We start from the raw sequence: 19,307 nt of genomic DNA, 5'->3' as shown, positions 1-19,307 counted from the left end.
CCTGTAGTCGTCATAGACCCTCCTCCCACCTCCGTGGTCTCCTGGTCGTCAGCTTCACACCTCACAGAGGAACATACCTGAACATAGAGAGGTCATGATCAGACCTGCCTGGGGGAGGGGAGGGAACGTCTGGCGTCGGCCTTAGTATTAGCACAGCAGTCGCAGAGTTTTATTGTTCCTTGTTGGGCAGTCTATGATGGAATGTTGGTTGGCTTTCTTTTTTTTGTGTGGTTAAAGTCACCAAGTGAACCAATGATGCTCAAGGGCTTGATGATGCAGCAGATGCAGCACACAGAGTGGATGAGTGGATGGTCCTCACAGCTTCCTGATGGCGGCACGATGGCGCACACAGCGGACAACCACGTGAACTCTCTCGAACAATACGCGGGGCGCATCCGGCGGCCAACAGTTCAGGGCGCATCCCCACAGAAGCGCTTTCAATGTTCGCATGGATTACATTACACCACCGTTCATTCACATACACAGCCCCGCGCCCTCCCCTCTCCGCCAGCTCTCCCCTCTCTGTCAGCCGTCTGAACAGTCCTGAAGCCGGGCGCTGTGATGATCTGAGTAAGATAGTCCGCATCCTCAGTCGGAAACAGAACACTGCTCAGTGAAGAAACACTCGGTCCTCTCGCCGGCGCGCTCATCTCGCCTTATATCCCAAAGACTCGCCTTATTCCCAAAGTTCCCACGTGCCGAGAGGTTGTATCTCCTCGTAGCCCTCCGCGCTCACCCGCCTCCTGCAGCCGCTCTGCCTTCTGCAGCCTCTTCCTCCGTAGCAGCAGATTCTCAGGCTTTCTTCTCGCCTGCACAAGCGCCTGCACAGCAGCGATCGCTGAGCACGCGGGTAGACGTTATCCCCAGTCATTGTCATGTTATTACCACCACGACACAAAACAAAAAGTGAAAAAAAGCAGAAGTAAGTAAAGAAAAAAAGTAGTGGTCGACCGTAACTGAAGACAAAAGAAAAAAGAAAAGAGAAAGAGAGAGAGAAAAAAAAAAAAAAGACACAAAAATAAAGCAAAACGCCACTACTGAAACAAGCAGCCGTTGGCACAGCGCTTCCTCAAGGTCATAGGTCTAGGGGTGGTGTGTGTGGGGGGGTGTGTGTCGCATCCTGCGTAATTTGCGCGTGCATGTACGGCTGAGGTCCAGCCTGCCTCCACTTCCTGCTATGTGTGTGTATTGAAACCATCGGTCTGTGGAGGCTCCACATCAGCGTGAACGAGCACCACTCCGTCCGGAGGGTCTGACGCGCCGCGCGGACACGTGCACGCGCCTCGTCCTATAACCTAAGAACGAATAGAGGCGTGTTCACGTGTGTTCATAAAGAGGAGCCAGGAGCCGGAGACCTCCTCTCTTCAGCCGAGGTATCAGTGAGTCTCTCGGGCTGGAGCGCGGACCTTCTCCCGTCCCTTTGTCTCCAGAGACGGCCACTCCGTGAGTGCTGATATATATATATATATATATATATATATATATATAAACGTTGTTGTTTGGGTAATACCTATTCTTATGCTTAACTAATATATATAAATATCTATAATATATATAATATAAATATTTATTATATATATATATATATATTGGGCTGCAGTGATGCGCCCGGGAAGCAACTGGGGGTTCAGTGCCTTGCTCAAGGACACTTCGACTTGCTACTAATGGGGAGAGCCGGGATCGAACCGACAGCCTTGGGGTTGCAGGACGACCCCCTTACCCCACTGAGCTACAGCCGCCCCTTAAAAATATACATATACACATACACAGGCACGTGCACAGACATTTTGGGGGGCAGGTGCTCAAACCCAAAAAAAGGGCACCCAATGCCAAAAAAAAAAATTCTGACAGAGTTGAAGCATAAGCAACAATACACTGATGATGCTGTCCTCGACCTGCATTTCCTCTGGGCAGCATCAGACCACTAGCTTACATTTTCTTTATGAATAAAGATTAATTATTATAGAGCAACAACAGTACAAGCGTTCTGATTGGCTAATGGGTCTTCATGCCAGCCACGTATTGCCCTCCTCGCTGGTCTGATACGGATCCGTATTGCCCTCTTATGTCAATTTCAAAATGAGAGATATTGATAGATATCAACAGCCAAGAGCAGTGGTCCTCAAACTAAGGCCGGATACGGCCCGCCTCCACATTTGGCCCGGCCCTCTGAACAAGAGAGGCCATATGATTTTTTTTTCAGTCTGGCCACGCAAATCCTAGACTAGTGAGCGTCGCGGAGCATGTCGGGGCGAAATTCTCACAAGAACTCAAATAAATGCCCTGTCGGATATTAAAACACATTTGGGGTGAGTTTATGACAGAGAGAGTAACTTTTATTCTTAAATACTGATGAATGAAAAAAGTGGGCTCCAGCAAAAAGGGCACTTTTCTCATCCAGGGCAAAGGGGCTGGTGCTTGAGCACCACTAGGGCTCTATCTGTGCACGTGCCTGGAGCTAGTACACGTGAAACGTGTGTATCTCATACAGCAGCGGGAACGTTTGAGTAGCTTTTGTTTCAGCGGGGACTTATTTTTATGAAACACCGCGATTTGGTGCGACATACGTCGTTAAAGGTTGACAGAAAATGTCAGCCACTTATGTAGAGTCTATGGCCGGTGTTACGGATTAAGACGCAACCGTGTTAACTGGTTACCTTGAACCAACGCGACCGTACTTGTAGTTTCAGAAAGCTATTTATAGGAAGAGAACACGTAGCTGCCCTCGTGAATGCCGCGTTGTTTAATTTGTATAGTATCATGTGTCAACCCCTCTCATAGATAATAATATTATTCAGTGTATGAGAGGGGTTGACACTTCATTACAAAATTAAACCGAGCGGCATTCGCGAGGACAGCTATACGGGAAAAGTCGCCAGTTAACACGGTCGCTTGCTAAACCGTAACTCCGCAGCCTCCCTTCCGCGGGAGCTGACACTACGATGCGCCCTGTGTATGCGAAGTAGTTCTAGCTTTTAGCTCGGTACCAACGTTCGCCCGGTACCGGTACCGTGGTTCGTGAACATGGAGCGGACCAGCATCAACGCGGCTCAACGCCCGGACGTTAACGGCGGGGACGAAGGTTTGTGTCACTCTGATAAATATCAACATGACGAACACTGTGTCGTGCTGACTGAAGCTGTCTGTCAGTTGTAGGCACCGGCACACAATGGCGCAACTGGAGCGGCTTTTGGTGAGTGTCAGTTTGTCTGTAATGAGCTGAAGTTTACTGAGTTTAACTTAGTTAATGTCGTCATTGTTTTAAATCACTAACAGCTGTTGACTAATTATGAGACGAGCTAGCTGAAGTTTAGAGTCCCGGTGGAGAGCTTCCGGTTAGCCTCGGTAACGTCACCCACTTCAACCAAACCTAAATAGATAATCGAATAATTGCTCCCCAAACTCTTTCGGATATATATATATTTATATTATATATTATATATATATATATATATATATTTATTTATTTATATATTTATTTATATATATATATTATTTTCCTGGACACTTTAACCTGCTAGAAATTCACTTTGGTCACTGCCTAGTGTATATATTTAGTTTCCTCTATATATTTAGTATTTTAGCATTGTGTTTTTTAAAAATCTTTTATTTTTATTAATGCTCTAATGGGCACCAGCTGCTGTGATCCTGAAATCTCCCCACTGTGGGACTAATAAAGGAATATCTTATCTTATCTTATCTTATATATATACCACATCATGAGGAGGCAATGCCTGATATTTAGTGTATTGGTCACACATGGTTATTGCCATCTGGTGAAAGTGTGATTTAGTGCTGCACGTAGAGTGAATGCACCACATAACACCAGCGTAATAAGTTAGTCATATGCAAATACTTGAGCACGAACTGAAATAATTAAAAATAGTCAATTAGCAAACGTTGACATTGACTTCTGAGCCTCGCGCATGTATACGTGTCATTTATTTTTAATATCCCACCTCCCCAGGCTCCTTGGATTGTGCAACAACTTTGCATACGTGGTCATGCTGAGCGCCGCTCACGACATCCTCAAAACACAGCAGTCCCAAAACGGCTCGGCCTCTGTAGGTTATGTTTGAATAGCCTGTGTCGGTGACCCTGGTTATTGATCACGGATTGGAACGATAGTTTCACTTTTTTCCTTTCCTATGTAGAATTCGGCCACGATGGCCGTGGAATTCCAAGATGGAAACAGCAGCAGCAACAGCAGCAACAGCAGCCGCTACGACTGCAACCCCGTCTCTACTGCGGTAAACGGACATGCACTAAATGGGGAATAACCATCATATTAAAGAGAAGGATTAGCTTCTCACAGGAGAGACGTGGGGGAACTTCCTCAGTCGTTATTTAGCCAAAGCCCCAAACAACTTTCTCTCACTTACTATTTAATCGTGTTGTCCAGGTGTTGGAAGTGTTTGAATCCCACACATTGTGTCATATATTTAGCATATTCAATGCTTCTGGTTGAAATTGTGCCAGAACGTCAACGAGTTCTGACCAATCACGGAGACGCGACTCGTGAAATAGTGATGTAATGGTCTGGAGGCACTTTGCCAAAACTCTGGGAATGAGTTACTCTTTAAATATAAATATACACTTTTATTTATTAAATATGTTATGATCAGAATACTGCTGGTGGCCCGAACCATCGCCAAGAAAACGATCCTCATGAACTGGAAACAAGGAATAAAACATCACACACTGGAAATATGTAATGTCAGAATATATTTCAAGAAAAAAACTGACTTCATCTCTCATTTACAAGCCAACAGAACACGACATCTGGTTATCACTCACTCTGTTCTTACAGACGTGACGCCACTCGTCTTATTGATTCGTTCATTCATCTTAATTCTTTTATTTTTTATTTTCCCTTGCCTGAAAACCAATTCAATACACACATACAAGCATACATATACAGCTGCCCTCATCTATGTAATTTGTTTCTTTAAATAAATAAAAAAGCTCACACACACACATAAACACACATGCACACGCACTCACACACATCATTTGTCAATACTCTGACTTTATGATGTTCTGTCCACTGTTTTGTTGTCCTCTAGGTCAGGGATTCCCAAAGTGTGGTGCGCGCACCCCTGGGGGTGCGCGAGCTGCCTCTAGGGGGTGCGCGAGAGGAAAAATGTAATGGTGGTCTAATGGTGTAATAATTAATATTAAACATTCTCAGGGCTCTCAAGTGTCATTTCGGTCTTAACCAGTGGCGTCCCTAGGCTAAAAAGCCCCGGATGTTTTTTAATTAGCCCCGAATGTTAATAAAAAAAAAGATTTGGCACACAAGTGGTTAACACCTCCAGGTCGCACGTGACGTCATTCACCCAAAGCAGCGGAGTCAGACTGGCAGCAGGCGCACGTAACAGCAAGCTGCTGTCTGAGAGTGTTTCTATGTCTACAAATTTCGCTGCTTCACTCTTCTGGGCTAAGCCCAGCGCCGCCGCTCCCATAACGCGCATCGCCGGCGCGCGTGACGCCCAGCCGTGATGCGCGCACAGGTGAGCACACTCTCCCCCTGTCAACAACTCTTGCATTCTGTTGCGGGTTTTTTTTAAGGTGTGGGGGATTGGGGGTGCGTGAACCTGGTCGGGATGTAGAAGGGGGTGCGTGGTCTAAAAAGTTTGGGAACCCCTGCTCTAGGTGTTATGTCTATGTATTGTCCTTTGTCTTATAATAAAAATAAATAAATACAAAATAAATAATTATGTAATGTTCTCAAGCGAGCAGCTAATCAGACGAGTAAACGGGAACTGACCCCAACGCCACAAACTGGAAATGAAAGTAGCAGAAGGGCAGAATCCCTGAAGGACGACGTGCGGCTCGAACAGAGACGACACGAGATGATGAAACAAGCCTGATGCTGTAAAAGAGGACGACCTTTGACCTTTGACCTCTCCGCCGCTTCTCCTCAGGCGGTGCTGCTGGCCGACATCCTCCCGTCGCTCGTCATCAAGCTGTCGGCGCCCTTCGTGATCCACAAGCTGCCTTATGGGTGAGGAGGCGCCATGTTTGAAACATCCCATAATGTAGACGTCATGGCACGATACTATTTAATGTGGCTACTTTTCAAATGGTGGCCTTCACCGTGGACGGAGAAGACGCTCCCCCGTTCACGGTTAAAGGACCGTCATCTTCTTGTCTTCGTAGTTTTAGCGTGACGTCGCTGTCGGACATTTTTACTGAGGCTAAACATCGTTTGCCCCCAATTGTCTTCTTTTATAAATGAGGCATTTACACATTTTGGGGGCAGTCTATAATAAATAGTTAATAGTGCGTTACATTTGTGTTGTTGAATGTGACACAAAGCAGGAGAGCCTTCCAGCTCTTCAGGCTTTTATTGAGCTCTCCGTATGTTTATCAGGCTTCTTGCGGTCATCGAAAACCTGGAAAAGTCATGGAATTTTAATATTGTTATTTCCAGGCCTGGAAAGTCCTTGAAAAAAAATGAAATCACAAAAGTTTAGGAAAAGTCATGGCAATTTGTTATATTCACATGTTCATTTACGGTGACTTTGGAAAAATGTATATGTTTTTAAAATAAAGACGCTAATAAAAAATTTAAATTATAAGCAGGCAATTTTATTTTATTTCCGCGCTGCGAGTGACTTCAAAGTTCTGACTTCAGAGTCACCATGGAAACACGTCTTCAAAGAGATGTTTAGTTGGATAATAGACATTTTGAAGACTATGGTAAACAATATATATACAAATACTAATAGTGCCATAAACAGTTGATTTCTGACATGAAGTTTTCTGAAATCTCTAAATGGACCAGTGCATGAAATCTGTATTTCTTGGGAAAAAACAAAAATATGAGTAAACTGAATGTCGCATTGAGTTAAATACTTAACATGTTTGTTGTTTTACTGCCATGAGGCCTTCAGGGGGACTGGGACATTGTGAACCCGAGATCTGGCCCCTGGATCTGGGTCTTTAGGGTCATTTTGAGACCTCTTCCTTCATTTCTGACACGGCATCATCATCTTTCATTCTTTCTTTCCTTTCATTTTGCTGTTTTCGTATCGCTGCCATGACACTCAGTGGCGGGCCGTGGGCCTGGGGCCTGGGCCTTCAGTGAGGTCCTACACAGTCCCACCCGAATTAATCCACCTCTTATTACTATCATTATGATGCCATGGCTCTTGACCAGGGCTCAATACGTCGATCGCGGCGTAGTATTGGTAGATCGCATGACATTAAAAAAAATTGGCCCGCCCCCGTCATTTTCTCTAGAGCACGTCTTTGTTTATTTATTAAACTAAACAGCCGTCTGATGTTGATCGTATCTACACAACAGCATGTCATTTCTCTCGGCTCTCCGTCTCGCCCGCTGCAGAATGCGCGCATCGGGACGGAGAAAAAGAAGAAGAAAAAGTCACTTGCACTCGTTTGTTCACTAAACAGGGCATTGTCGCACCCAAAGCAGATTTCAAGTATATGCTCGACCAAATCGACATCTTCTCCTCCTTCCGCCATTGTGGGTTGAAAAAACAGCTTTGTAGTCCGTGAATTAATTCCTTTATCAAATTCAGTTTCCTAGTTCTGAGGTTTTGCATCTACCTGCCCATAGGACCCGCCTCTCAATATTGGTAATCCAATCAAAAGACCTGCAGCACTCCGCCTGCTAGCTGGCTCCTGTGCCGGTTCCGGGGCCTTCGAGAAGGCCGAGAGGAGCCAACTCTAAAGCTGATTGGTTGACACAACATCGTCATTCCCATTCACGTGAAGCTACCAGCGCCCGCAATGTTGATTCTGAAGGCCTAAGGGCAGATGTTAGCCCCCTGGCAACACACGATGGCTGAATATGATTGGATAAAAGATCTAACATAAAGACCAGCCCTCCAAATCTCAACCTGGCGCTGGCAGCAGCGCAACCAAGAGGAACGCTATGAAATTAAGAGAATAACACTTACTCTGGGGAATAATTGAATACATATTTGTGGGAAAATATATTTAGAAAAAAATATATATATATTCTGATGATGTTTAGGCCAGCAGAGAAGGCCTTGCTGGCCCTGACGGCCCGCCACTGATGACACTCAAACACACTCTCTCTCTCTCTCTCTCTCTCTCTCTCTCTCTCTCTCTCTCTCTCTCTCTCTCTCTCTCTCTCTCTCAGCGTGAGAGGACGTGTGGTTGTGGAGCAGAGGAGAGTTGCTTGGTTTAAAGGTGGTTTTCCACGCTAAAGAGTGACTGGGTTAACAGGTATGTTTGCTGTGAGTGTCTGTGGGTTCACCCGACTGTCTGTGTGAGTGTGTGGGTTCACGGAGAGATTGTTTTGTGTGTCTGTGTGAGCGTTAGCGGCGAGCTAACGGGAAGCTAACGGGAAGCTAGCGGGGAGCTAGCGGGGAGCTAGTCATGGAGGATATGAGTTTCCTCACGAGGGAACACGGCATTAGAGTGGCGCCGAGTTTCCCGTGCTCGGAAGAGGAGGTGGGGCTGGCAGTGGGCGACGTGGTCGGCGACGGCTGCGTGAGGTCCGCTGCCCGTATGAACGGAGCGGTGGTGCTGTTTTTAGACAGCGTGGGAAAAGTGAACGAGGTGGTGGTGTCGGGTCATCAGAGGCATGTATGTGCCGGTGGCGCCGCTGGCCACACCGTCGGTTCGGGTCACCGTGGCCAACGTGCCTCCTTTTATACAAGAGGAGGTAATCTTAAAGGAGCTGGTGAAGCACGGGAAGGTGGTGTCCCGGTTGAGGAAGATCCCCTCAGGGTGGAAGTCCTCCCGGATGAAACACGTGTGGTCCCACCGGAGGCATCTCTCCATGATCCTGAACAACAGGGGAGAAGAGCTCCGCCTCCGGGTGTTCATCAGGGTGGAGAGCTCCGCCTCCGGGTGTTCATCAGGGTGGAGAGCTCCGCCTCCGGGTGTTCATCAGGGTGGCCGGGCACAACTACCCCATTTACATCTCCTCAGGGAACGGGAAGTGCTTCATCTGTGGGGAGAGGGGCACATAGCCAGGGACTGCCACCGGTGGAGAGCTGCTGAGCAGAACACCAGCAGGGGGGGGCGGAGGGCACGGGGGGTGCACAGCAGGGGGGGGAGGGGGAGCAACCAGGGACTGCAGGTACCCAGAGGGGGGAGGAGAGGGAGCAGGCGGAGATGGGGGGTGCCCAGCAGGTTGTGGGGGAGGAAGCGGAGGGGGGCACTGGTCCAGTCCAGCAAGGTGAGGAAGGAGAGGGGGAGGCGGTCACAGGCCAGCAGGGTGAGGGTGAGGAGATGGAAGAGGAGGAGGGGAGAGAGGAGGGAGGGGCTGGTGTAGACCAAGAAGATGAGGGGGAGAGGAGAGACGAGGGAGAAACGGTCATAGGACAGCAGGGTGAGGGTGAGAGGAGAGAAGAGGGTGGGGCTGGGGCTGAGGTGGCCCAAGAAGGTGAAGAAGAGGACAAAGGAGAGTCAGAAGAAGAAAGGGAGACAGTCGTCAGGGAGGTGAGACTGTCAGACAGTGAGGTGGACATGGAGGCGGAGGAGGAGAGCCTCAGAGTCCCCCGTTTAAAGAGGAAGTGTGGAGGAGGTGATGGAGAGAACCCACAGGCAAAGAAGGCGACGGCGGGAGGAAGGAGGTCCAGGCCAAGGGGGGCGGAGCCGGAGCCAGAGTCCAGCTCGGAGGAAGACTCCTACTCCGATCCACACTACAGTGTGGAGGAGATCAAAGAGTTCCTCCGGAAGACCAAGCAGGAGTGGCACGTGAAGGTGGAGGACCACGTCAAGGTGGAGGACCACGTCAAGGTGGAGGACCACGTGAAGGTGGAGGACCACTTCAAGGTGGAGGACCACTTCAAGGTGGAGGACCACTTCAAGGTGGAGGACCACGTCAAGGTGGAGGACCACGTCAAGGTGGAGGACCACGTCAAGGTGGAGGACCACTTCTGCAGGGATAAGTTCTTCCTGTCCGCCACTTTCCTGACGTGCAAGGGCAAGAGAGGAGCTTCACGCCACAGGAGTTCTACAGGCTCAAAAAGATCCTGTGTGAACTCAACAAGGTGCTGCAGGTGGTGGACGATGAGAGGAGGGCGAGAGGAGAGATCGAATGAAGAGGAGGAGCCAGAGCCTCAGCACTGGGAGGAGCTTCAGCCTCAAGACGGAGGGCAGGAGGCACTTCCTGTCCTCAGTGGACTTTAGTTTAGTGTCCAACACGAGCATCATGGACGTTCTCTTTTTTTTTCAGGATTGGTGCTGCATTTAGTTTTGTGTGTTGAAAATAATTTGGTTTATTGTGGTTCAAATTTTCTTGAATAAAGGTTTTCTAAAAATCAAAAAAATCTCTCTCTCTCTCGCTCTCTCGCTCTCTCTCTCTCTCTCTCTCTCGGACCCTGTCCCTCCAGGTTCCGGGTGTTGTTCTGCTCCGCCACGGCAGCGACCAGCTTCCTCCTCGTGTCCTTCTCCTCCACCGTGTGGATGAGCATTCTGGGTAACTCTTCTTTTTCTTATTGATCTCTTATTATTATTGGTGGAGTGTATTATGGAAACATAGAGACTTTACTCTATATCATTATTCTATATCATTACTCTATATCTTTACTCTATATTCTATATCTTTATTCTATATCATTCCTCTATATTCTATACCTTTACTCTATATTCTATATCATTCCTCTATATTCTATATCATTCCTCTATTCTATATCTTTACTCTATATTCTATATCTTTATTCTATATCTTTACTCTATATTCTATATCATTCCTCTATTCTATATCTTTATTGTTTATCATTACTCTATATTCTATATCATGCCTCTATATTCTATATCATTCCTCTATATATCTTTACTCTATATTCTATATCATTCCTCTATATTCTATATATTTACTCTATATTCTATATCTTTACTCTATATTCTATATCATTCCTCTATATTCTATATCTTTACTCTATATTCTATATCTTTACTCTATATTCTATATCATTCCTCTATATTCTATATCTTTACTCTATATTCTATATATTTACTCTATATTCTATATCTTTGATCTATATTCTATATCTTTACTCTATATTCTATATCATTACTCTATATTCTATATCTTTACTCTATATTCTATATCATTACTCTATATTCTATATCTTTACTCTATATTCTATATCTTTACTCTATATTCTATATCATTCCTCTCTGTGATGTCCTCCTCTCCTCTCAGGTGTGGTCTTTGCCAGCGTGGGCTCCGGCCTGGGAGAGCTGTCCTTCCTCTCGCTCACCGTCTACTTCAGCAGGTCAGAGCTTCCTCCTCTCCTCTTCATCACTATGAGGATGACGAGCACCTCCGGTGTGAGAGCAGCAACACGGAGCGCTCTGTCAATAAGGAACCACGGAGAACCTGTTCCTCAAATGTTCTGAACACACATGAGACGCAGAGAAATAACACCGGTTATGAGGTAATGAGTTAGTGAGGTTATGAATTAGTGAGGTTATGAGTTAGTGAGGTTATGAGTTAGTGAGGTAATGAGTTAGTGAGGTAATGAGTTCGTGAGGTAATGAGTTAGTGAGGTAATGAGTTAGTGAGTAAATGAGTTAGTGAGGTAATGAGTTAGTGAGGTAATGAGTTAGTGAGGTAATGAGTTAGTGAGGTTATGAGTTAGTGAGTAAATGAGTTAGTGAGGTAATGAGTTCGTGAGGTAATGAGTTAGTGAGGTAATGAGTTAGTGAGGTAATGAGTTAGTGAGGTTATGAGTTAGTGAGGTAATGCGTTAGTGAGGTAATGAGTTAGTGAGGTAATGAGTTAGTGAGGTAATGAGTTAGTGAGGTAATGAGTTAGTGAGGTAATGAGTTAGTGAGGTAATGAGTTAGTGAGGTTATGAGTTAGTGAGGTTATGAGTTAGTGAGGTAATGAGTTCGTGAGGTAATGCGTTAGTGAGGTAATGCGTTAGTGAGGTAATGAGTTAGTGAGGTAATGAGTTAGTGAGGTTATGAGTTAGTGAGGTTATGAGTTAGTGAGGTAATGAGTTAGTGAGGTAATGAGTTCGTGAGGTAATGAGTTGGTGAGGTAATGAGTTGGTGAGGTAATGAGTTAGTGAGGTTATGAGTTAGTGAGGTAATGAGTTAGTGAGGTAATGAGTTAGTGAGGTTATGGGTTAGTGAGGTAATGAGTTAGTGAGGTAATGAGTTAGTGAGGTTATGAGTTAGTGAGGTTATGAGTTAGTGAGGTAATGAGTTAGTGAGGTAATGAGTTAGTGAGGTAATGAGTTTGTGAGGTTATGGGTTAGTGAGGTAATGAGTTAGTGAGGTAATGAGTTTGTGAGGTTATGGGTTAGTGAGGTAATGAGTTAGTGAGGGTATGAGTTCGTGAGGTTATGAGTTAGTGAGGTTATGAGTTAGTGAGGTTATGGGTTAGTGAGGTAATGAGTTAGTGAGGTAATGAGTTAGTGAGGTTATGAGTTAACAGAGGCTGTTTTAAAATGAAGGAATATCTCACATCCTTCATCTAAATTAGTCTTACAATCGAGTGAGATCCCGGATGTCCAAACTTCCTTAAAGGAACAGTTCCTCTTTGCCACGCGACCCCCGACCCCACACTAACCGCTGGCCCCTCCCCCTTTGTAGGGACGTAGTGGGCGGTTGGGGCTCGGGCACCGGCGGCGCCGGCGTGGCCGGAGCCCTGCTGTACTCGGGCCTGACCCAGGCCGGCCTGTCGCCCCAGGTGACGCTCCTCGCCATGCTGGTGGTCCCGGTCGCCATGTTGCTCAGGTGAGAGCGCAGCGTTGGAACCGGCAACCCGACGTGCCTTTGAGCTCTCAGTAACGGATGTCACCACCAACAGCTACTTCCTCCTGCTGCTGCCGCCCCCGTCGTTGCCTCAGTGGAGAGTCAGGGAGGAGGAGTACACGGCCGTGAGCTCAGAGGACCGGCGGGCGCTGATGGAGGGATTGGAGGAAGAGGAGGAAGAGGAGGAGGAGAAGTCCACCCCAGGTACATCAAGGCAATCGATTCCATACGCAGCGAATGATAATCATTTGACATGAAGGAGTGAGCTCCTCCACTGGGGTACACGTATATAGACTCTCTCTATGTCTCTGTCTCTATGTCTCTCTCTCTATGTCTCTCTCTCTATGTCTCTCTCTATGTCTCTGTCTCTCTCTCTCTCTATGTCTCTCTCTCTATGTCTCTTTCTCTATGTCTCTCTCTGTCTCTATGTCTCTCTCTGTCTCTCTATGTCTCTCTCTCTATGTCTCTCTCTATGTCTCTCTCTATGTCTCTCTGTCTCTCTCTCTATGTCTCTCTCTCTCTATGTCTCTCTCTATGTCTCTCTCTCTATGTCTCTCTATGTCTCTCTATGTCTCTCTCTCTGTCTCTCTCTCTCTCTCTCTGTCTCTCTATATGTCTCTCTCTCTATGTCTCTCTCTATGTCTCTCTCTATATGTCTCTCTCTATGTCTCTCTCTATGTCTCTCTCTATATGTCTCTCTCTCTATGTCTCTCTCTCTATGTCTCTCTCGCTATGTCTCTATGTCTCTCTCTCTATGTCTCTCTCTCTCTATGTCTCTCTCTCTATGTCTCTCTCTCTGTCTCTCTCTCTATGTCTCTCTCTCTATGTCTCTCTCTCTATGTCTCTCTGTCTCTCTCTCTATGTCTCTCTCTCTATGTCTCTCTCTATGTCTCTCTCTCTATGTCTCTCTCTCTATGTCTCTCTGTCTCTCTCTATGTCTCTCTCTCTATGTCTCTCTCTCTATGTCTCTCTCTATGTCTCTGTCTCTCTCTCTCTCTATGTCTCTCTCTCTATGTCTCTCTCTCTATGTCTCTCTCTCTATGTCTCTGTCTCTCTCTCTATGTCTCTCTCTCTGTCTCTCTCTATGTCTCTCTCTGTCTCTCTCTATGTCTCTCTCTATGTCTCTCTCTCTGTCTCTCTCTATGTCTCTCTCTCTATGTCTCTCTCTATGTCTCTCTGTCTCTCTCTATGTCTCTCTCTCTATGTCTCTCTCTCTATGTCTCTCTCTCTATGTCTCTCTCTCTATGTCTCTCTCTCTGTCTCTCTCTCTCTGTCTCTCTCTATGTCTCTCTCTCTGTCTCTCTGTCTCTCTCTCTATGTCTCTCTCTCTATGTCTCTCTCTATGTCTCTCTCTCTATGTCTCTCTCTATGTCTCTCTCTCTATGTCTCTCTGTCTCTCTCTATGTCTCTCTCTCTCTCTCTATGTCTCTCTCTGTCTCTCTCTCTCTTTCTCTCTATGTCTCTCTCTATGTCTCTGTCTCTCTCTCTCTCTCATGTCTCTCTCTCTCTCTCTCTCTCTATGTCTCTCTCTATGTCTCTCTCTCTATGTCTCTCTGTCTCTCTCTATGTCTCTCTCTCTCTCTATGTCTCTCTCTCTATGTCTCTCTCTCTATGTCTCTATGTCTCTCTCTCTATCTCTCTCTTTATATGTCTATCTATCTCTCTGTCTATCTCTCTCTCTCTCTCTCACACACACCGTCGCTGACTGTATTATCAGGACAAAGTGTCGAGTCCACTCTCCTCCAGCGCTCGTCTCCAGGTGAGTGTGATCCTGACCACAGGAAGCGGCGCCTGTCCGTCCTCTGTTCAGCGTGTGACCTCATGACCCCGAGGTGCTGTTGACGTACCGCTGAACTCCACTATTAACCAACCCCGGCCATGTTGTTCCCTCCCTGCAGCAGAGGCCCGGGCCGTGGGGCCGCTCTCCTTCCCGGAGAAGCTTCACGTCATCAGAGTACGTTCAGTCTGACCTCTGACCTCTCCTCCGTGTCTCATGTCTTCCTGGTTGTTCTTTGACTTCATGTGGTTCCTGTGTGGGCAGGGCCTGCTGAGGTTTGTGCTCCCCCTGGGATTGGTCTACTTCGCTGAGTACTTCATCAACCAGGGTCTGGTAAGCCCCGCCCCCCTCCCTCTACACCCTGTTCATCTCCCCGCATGATACAAAAAACAAACCGGCACATGTTGTGGTTGATATTGATTTATTGTCGCCGGCTCCGCCCCCAGATGGAGCTCCTGTACTTCCCCGAACTCTTCCTGTCCCACGCGGAGCAGTATCGCTGGTCAGTTACCCTCACGAGAACACGGCGACCGCATCTCATACTGAGGATGTCGACCTCAAAGTGTGTGTGTGTGTGTGTGTGTGTGTTCAGGTACCAGACGCTGTACCAGGTCGGCGTGTTGGTGTCCCGCTCGTCCCTGTGCTGTGTGAAGATCAGGAACCTGTGGGCTCTGGCGTTGCTTCAGGTGAGGAGGTCAGAGGGATGTTTCCAGGACACGTTTTCCTCACAATGATCATTACCTTCGCATTGAAAATGCGGAAGGTTATGTTTTGATCGCCGTGTATTTATTTATTTATTTATTTGTATGCGTGTTATTCGTATAACAAAAAAAGTTTAAAACCGAATCGCATGAAATTTGGTGGGATGATTGGTTATTATCCGGGGACCATTTGATTAGATTTTGGCATCGATGGGGTCAAAGGTCAAGGTCAAGGTCATGGAAAGGTCAAAATCTTCTTTTTACCATAGCACGTCAATTTTTATCCAATTGGCAACTAATGCCAAAATGTTCATAATTCAATGCCCAATCTTGTGATATGCGAAGGTATGCGCTCTACCGAGTGCCCGTTCTAGTTTCATATGAAACAATGGTAACCGCCAACATCCTTCAGGTGGATGTTCCCTTAACTCCCACATGGGGCCCAAACCCCGGTCCCCAGTACATAAAAGACATTTATTATTATGTATTTCATGCACTGTTCAGTTTCTGCTTTGAGACTCTTGGGATTCCGTGACACGTCTTCTTTTTATTAATTTTTTTAACACTTAGTTTATTTATGTCTGTAGACGTATGATCAATTCACCTGTAGATGCCTCATTTGCATATTGAAACACAACATCTCAGGAAACTTGTCACACAGTAAATCATTGTCTTAATGTCTTAATCGGTTAGTTTAATGACCAATTAGTTTATTATTTGTTTCCTGTCTTCAACATAATTCTACTAAACATAAACTCTTTAAGGCAGATTTCTCAGACTCTGATCCAGAAGTCTCCACTTGAAGCTCTTACATCCACCAGGCGCTCCCGTTCGATTCCTCTCTCTGTACTGAAGGATTCATACGTAGCTCCTCCCCCTTCCCCCCCCAGGTGGTGAACGCCGTGCTGCTCCTGTTCGCCGTGCGGTTCCTGTTCCTGCCCAGCGCCTGGCTGGTGTTCGTCATCGTGGTCTACGAGGGCCTGCTGGGCGGAGCGGCCTACGTCAACACCTTCTACTTCATCAGCCAGGAGGTCAGTCTGGCTTCTCTCTGATTAACACACACACACAACGGCTTCTACAAGGCCACATACTTCTATCGGTTGTAATTACTCTTGATAAAAGTAAATTATTATTATGTTTTATTTAAAAGGGACTATGTCCAGTTAAAACATAACATATGTCACCATGTGATGCTTTGTACTAATTTGCATATGTAGTCCCTTGACAGACCATAATAAACAATAATGAAGAATAATAACAAACAACAATAAACAATAACAAACAATATATCTGACACGTGTTTCACACGAATAGAAACACCTGCAGGAGGTGTTGATTTAGTGTACCTTATTATTTTTTTTCTACAACCATTAAAAAGAATAATAATAATATTGCATCTTTTATTCAATTTTTATGAACTTATTATTTATTTAAAAATTTTTTTTTTACGCCGATCTGCACCTCAACTTGAGCTTCATTTCATGTACGAAAGGTGCAATGCAAAAAACATCTATACATATGATTCTATTGTGTGTGTTGCTCACGTTGTGGGCACATAAAGCCGTTACCACGGTTACATCGAAATTAGGCAAGCAGTGGTTATGGTGAGTCAGTGGCCCCCTTTTCCATCACAGGACCCCATAGACCAGGATCGGGGAGGGGTTTGCTGGGATGACCCTCGCCGATCGCTCACACACACACACACACACACACCGGGGAGATGACATTAAATACGGCAAAGTGACGAGAGACGAGATATTTGTCTCCTCTTTCCCCTCAACGGATCGTCTGTCGCGGCGTCGTTTCTCCTCCTCCACCAAATGTCTTAATACAAATGTTTATTCTTTGAATCAAACTAATCTCATTAATTTTTCATTTAAGGTTTATTAATTACTCGTGTATACACGGAGACTTCACAAGATGTTTGGTGGTAGAAATTTGGTTTAAAGTCCTGGAAATCCATTGGCTAACGTGTGTGTGTGTGTGTCACAGACCGGAGACCGACACAGGGAGTTCGCCATGGCCGCCGCCAGCATGGGAGACAGCATGGGCATCGCGCTGGCCGGACTGACGGCGTTCCCCGTGCACAGATACTTCTGCTCCCTATGACCAACACACACTGACACTGGTGTGTTAAACTATTTACCAAACAGAGACGTTACTCCCACATGACGAGCAGTGTTGAAGCGGAGGGCGCGGTCACAACGTGTGTTTGGAGTTTGCACTAAGAGTCTCTAAAAACTGACCAATCACAGAGGAGCTCTTATATCAGCGATTCGCTGTTCTTTCTTTTCTTATTCCTCCTCTTAGTGCGGCGCGTTTATCTAACCATCAGAATGTGTGTTTCTGAACGACGGGGCGGAGTCGTGTGGTTTGAGGATACGTCGTTATTCCTTTTTAAAGATAAGTGACTGACCTCACTTGTTGTTGTTTATCCATAGTGTCAACACAACAACACTCGTGTCTTATTACGTGTTGATGTTGGCACACAAACCAAAGAACCCTGACTGTTGCTTTAACGCGTTGTCATGGTGATTCCCTCTCCCAGCAGAGGGAGTAGTTTCTTCGTGCCTTGTGTATTTTGTGTATGTTTTGCTATTTTTTTGTTTTGCACACTGGTGAGCAAGTTATGTGCATCCCTGTGTATAAATGTATATATCCGTCTTTTGTCATAAATCTTTATGTTCTCACAAAATATACCGAGAATATCGGTAATATGTGATTAATCATGATTAATCCACAGAAACCTGTAATTAATTTGATTACATTTTTTTATCGTTTCACAGCCCTAATTTATATTAATATTCTATTAATATTATGAACTCCTGGACCACGTCGACATTGTTAACGTCCATAAGAACATTTAGTTCTTTGGCTCAATCTTTACTCGAGTTTGGCTGCTTTGCTCAAACTGTGTCTGTTTCCTGAAAGTAGTAATTATGATAACGAGTACTTAGTCCCCGTAGACGCCCTGTTTCCTCGTGAACATGTGCACATGCCTACGGAAATGGTCCCGACCTACATGACACTGCTACTTACTGATTGTATTTTTAAACCTGCGCTTCTTCTTTTTGGTGGTGAAGCAACGGCTTAAAAACGGGGAAAAAATGTTAAATAATAAAAATGTGAATACATTTGCAAGTGCAATTAAAAAATGTGTTTTATTGCTTCTGGTCATTTGAAACGGCGTTATGCTGATGGTGTTGGACCGAGTCACTCACACACTGCTCTGCTGCACCCTTCTCATTATCTCGTCAACAGACTGCAACTCTCGCTACTGACTCATCAATAACAAAGGATCTGCTGATTATTATCTCCATTAATCAACTTATTGTTTGGTCCTGTTGCTCACGATGTCCAAAAAATACAAATACTCAGTTTTATTATCACATAAGAGAGGAAAGCAGCAGATCCTCACAGAGACTTCTGGGTATATTTACTTCATAGTGACAAAATAATCAATTTTAAAAATTGCATATAAATAATTTAAGAGTTGAGCTACATTTGCTTACATATAAATAAAAGTACTCTGCTTTGAATAATACTATATTTAATATAATATGTTTTCCTACGACAAAAGGTACATTAAATAATAATAATGATATATTGGTAAATCCAGTATCTTAGAATATATTTAACAGCAAGACTCAAGATGTCTGAAGTCCATCAGCTGGGAGGCTCCAGGTTTTTATGCACATTTATTACCTTCGCATTGAAAATGCGGAAGGCTATGTTTTGATCGCTGTGTATTTATTTGTATTGTACGTGTTATTCGCATAACTCAAAAAGTATGAAACCGAATCGCATTAAATTTGGTGGGATGATTGGTTATTATCCGGGGACCATTTGATTAGATTTTGGGATTGATCGGGTCAAAGGTCAAGGTCATGAAAAGGTCAACATCTTCTTGAATCGCATGCAATTTGGTGGGATGATTGGTTATTATCCGGGGACCATTTGATTAGATGTTGGGATCGATCGGGTCAAAGGTCATGAAAAGGTCAAAATCTCATTTTTACCATAGCGTGGTCAATTTATATCCAATTGGCATGCAACTAATGCCAAAATGTTCATAATTCAATGCCCAATCTTGTGATATACGAAGGTATGCG

General features: G+C 45.4%; 1 protein-coding gene across 3 annotated transcripts; it reads left to right on the top strand.

Moving 5' to 3' along the window:
- The first annotated feature begins 1,665 nt into the window (after positions 1 to 1,665).
- Positions 1,666 to 18,364, top strand: cln3 (CLN3 lysosomal/endosomal transmembrane protein, battenin). 3 transcript variants are annotated; one of them, XM_056406387.1, is made up of 16 exons: positions 1,677 to 3,082; positions 3,151 to 3,193; positions 3,968 to 4,064; positions 4,155 to 4,250; positions 5,928 to 6,007; positions 10,341 to 10,426; positions 11,156 to 11,228; positions 12,556 to 12,699; positions 12,773 to 12,921; positions 14,435 to 14,476; positions 14,616 to 14,671; positions 14,759 to 14,827; positions 14,941 to 14,996; positions 15,087 to 15,180; positions 16,086 to 16,226; positions 17,188 to 18,364. In XM_056406387.1, exons 1-16 carry the CDS (start codon positions 3,025 to 3,027, stop codon positions 17,302 to 17,304), a joined length of 1,401 nt encoding a protein of 466 aa, XP_056262362.1. In that variant the 5' UTR covers positions 1,677 to 3,024; the 3' UTR covers positions 17,305 to 18,364. The 3 variants fall into 3 exon arrangements, with proteins under 3 accessions (XP_056262364.1, XP_056262362.1, XP_056262363.1); XM_056406389.1 differs by lacking the exon at positions 3,968 to 4,064 and having other exon boundaries at positions 1,666 to 3,082; XM_056406388.1 differs by lacking the exon at positions 14,435 to 14,476 and having other exon boundaries at positions 1,686 to 3,082.
- Positions 18,365 to 19,307: the final 943 nt, after the last annotated feature.

This window comes from Pseudoliparis swirei, chromosome 23, assembly GCF_029220125.1.
Source record: "Pseudoliparis swirei isolate HS2019 ecotype Mariana Trench chromosome 23, NWPU_hadal_v1, whole genome shotgun sequence".
Lineage (NCBI taxonomy): Eukaryota > Metazoa > Chordata > Actinopteri > Perciformes > Liparidae > Pseudoliparis > Pseudoliparis swirei.
This window is presented reverse-complemented; position numbering and strand designations above follow the sequence as displayed.

Coding starts and splice junctions, on each gene's coding strand:
- cln3 (XM_056406387.1), top strand. CDS start 3,025: ATGGAGCGGACCAGCATCAACGCGGCTCAACGCCCGGACGTTAACGGC. Junction 12,700..12,772: donor CCGGTCGCCATGTTGCTCAG/GTGAGAGCGCAG, acceptor CACCACCAACAG/CTACTTCCTCCTGCTGCTGC. Junction 14,828..14,940: donor ACTTCATCAACCAGGGTCTG/GTAAGCCCCGCC, acceptor CTCCGCCCCCAG/ATGGAGCTCCTGTACTTCCC.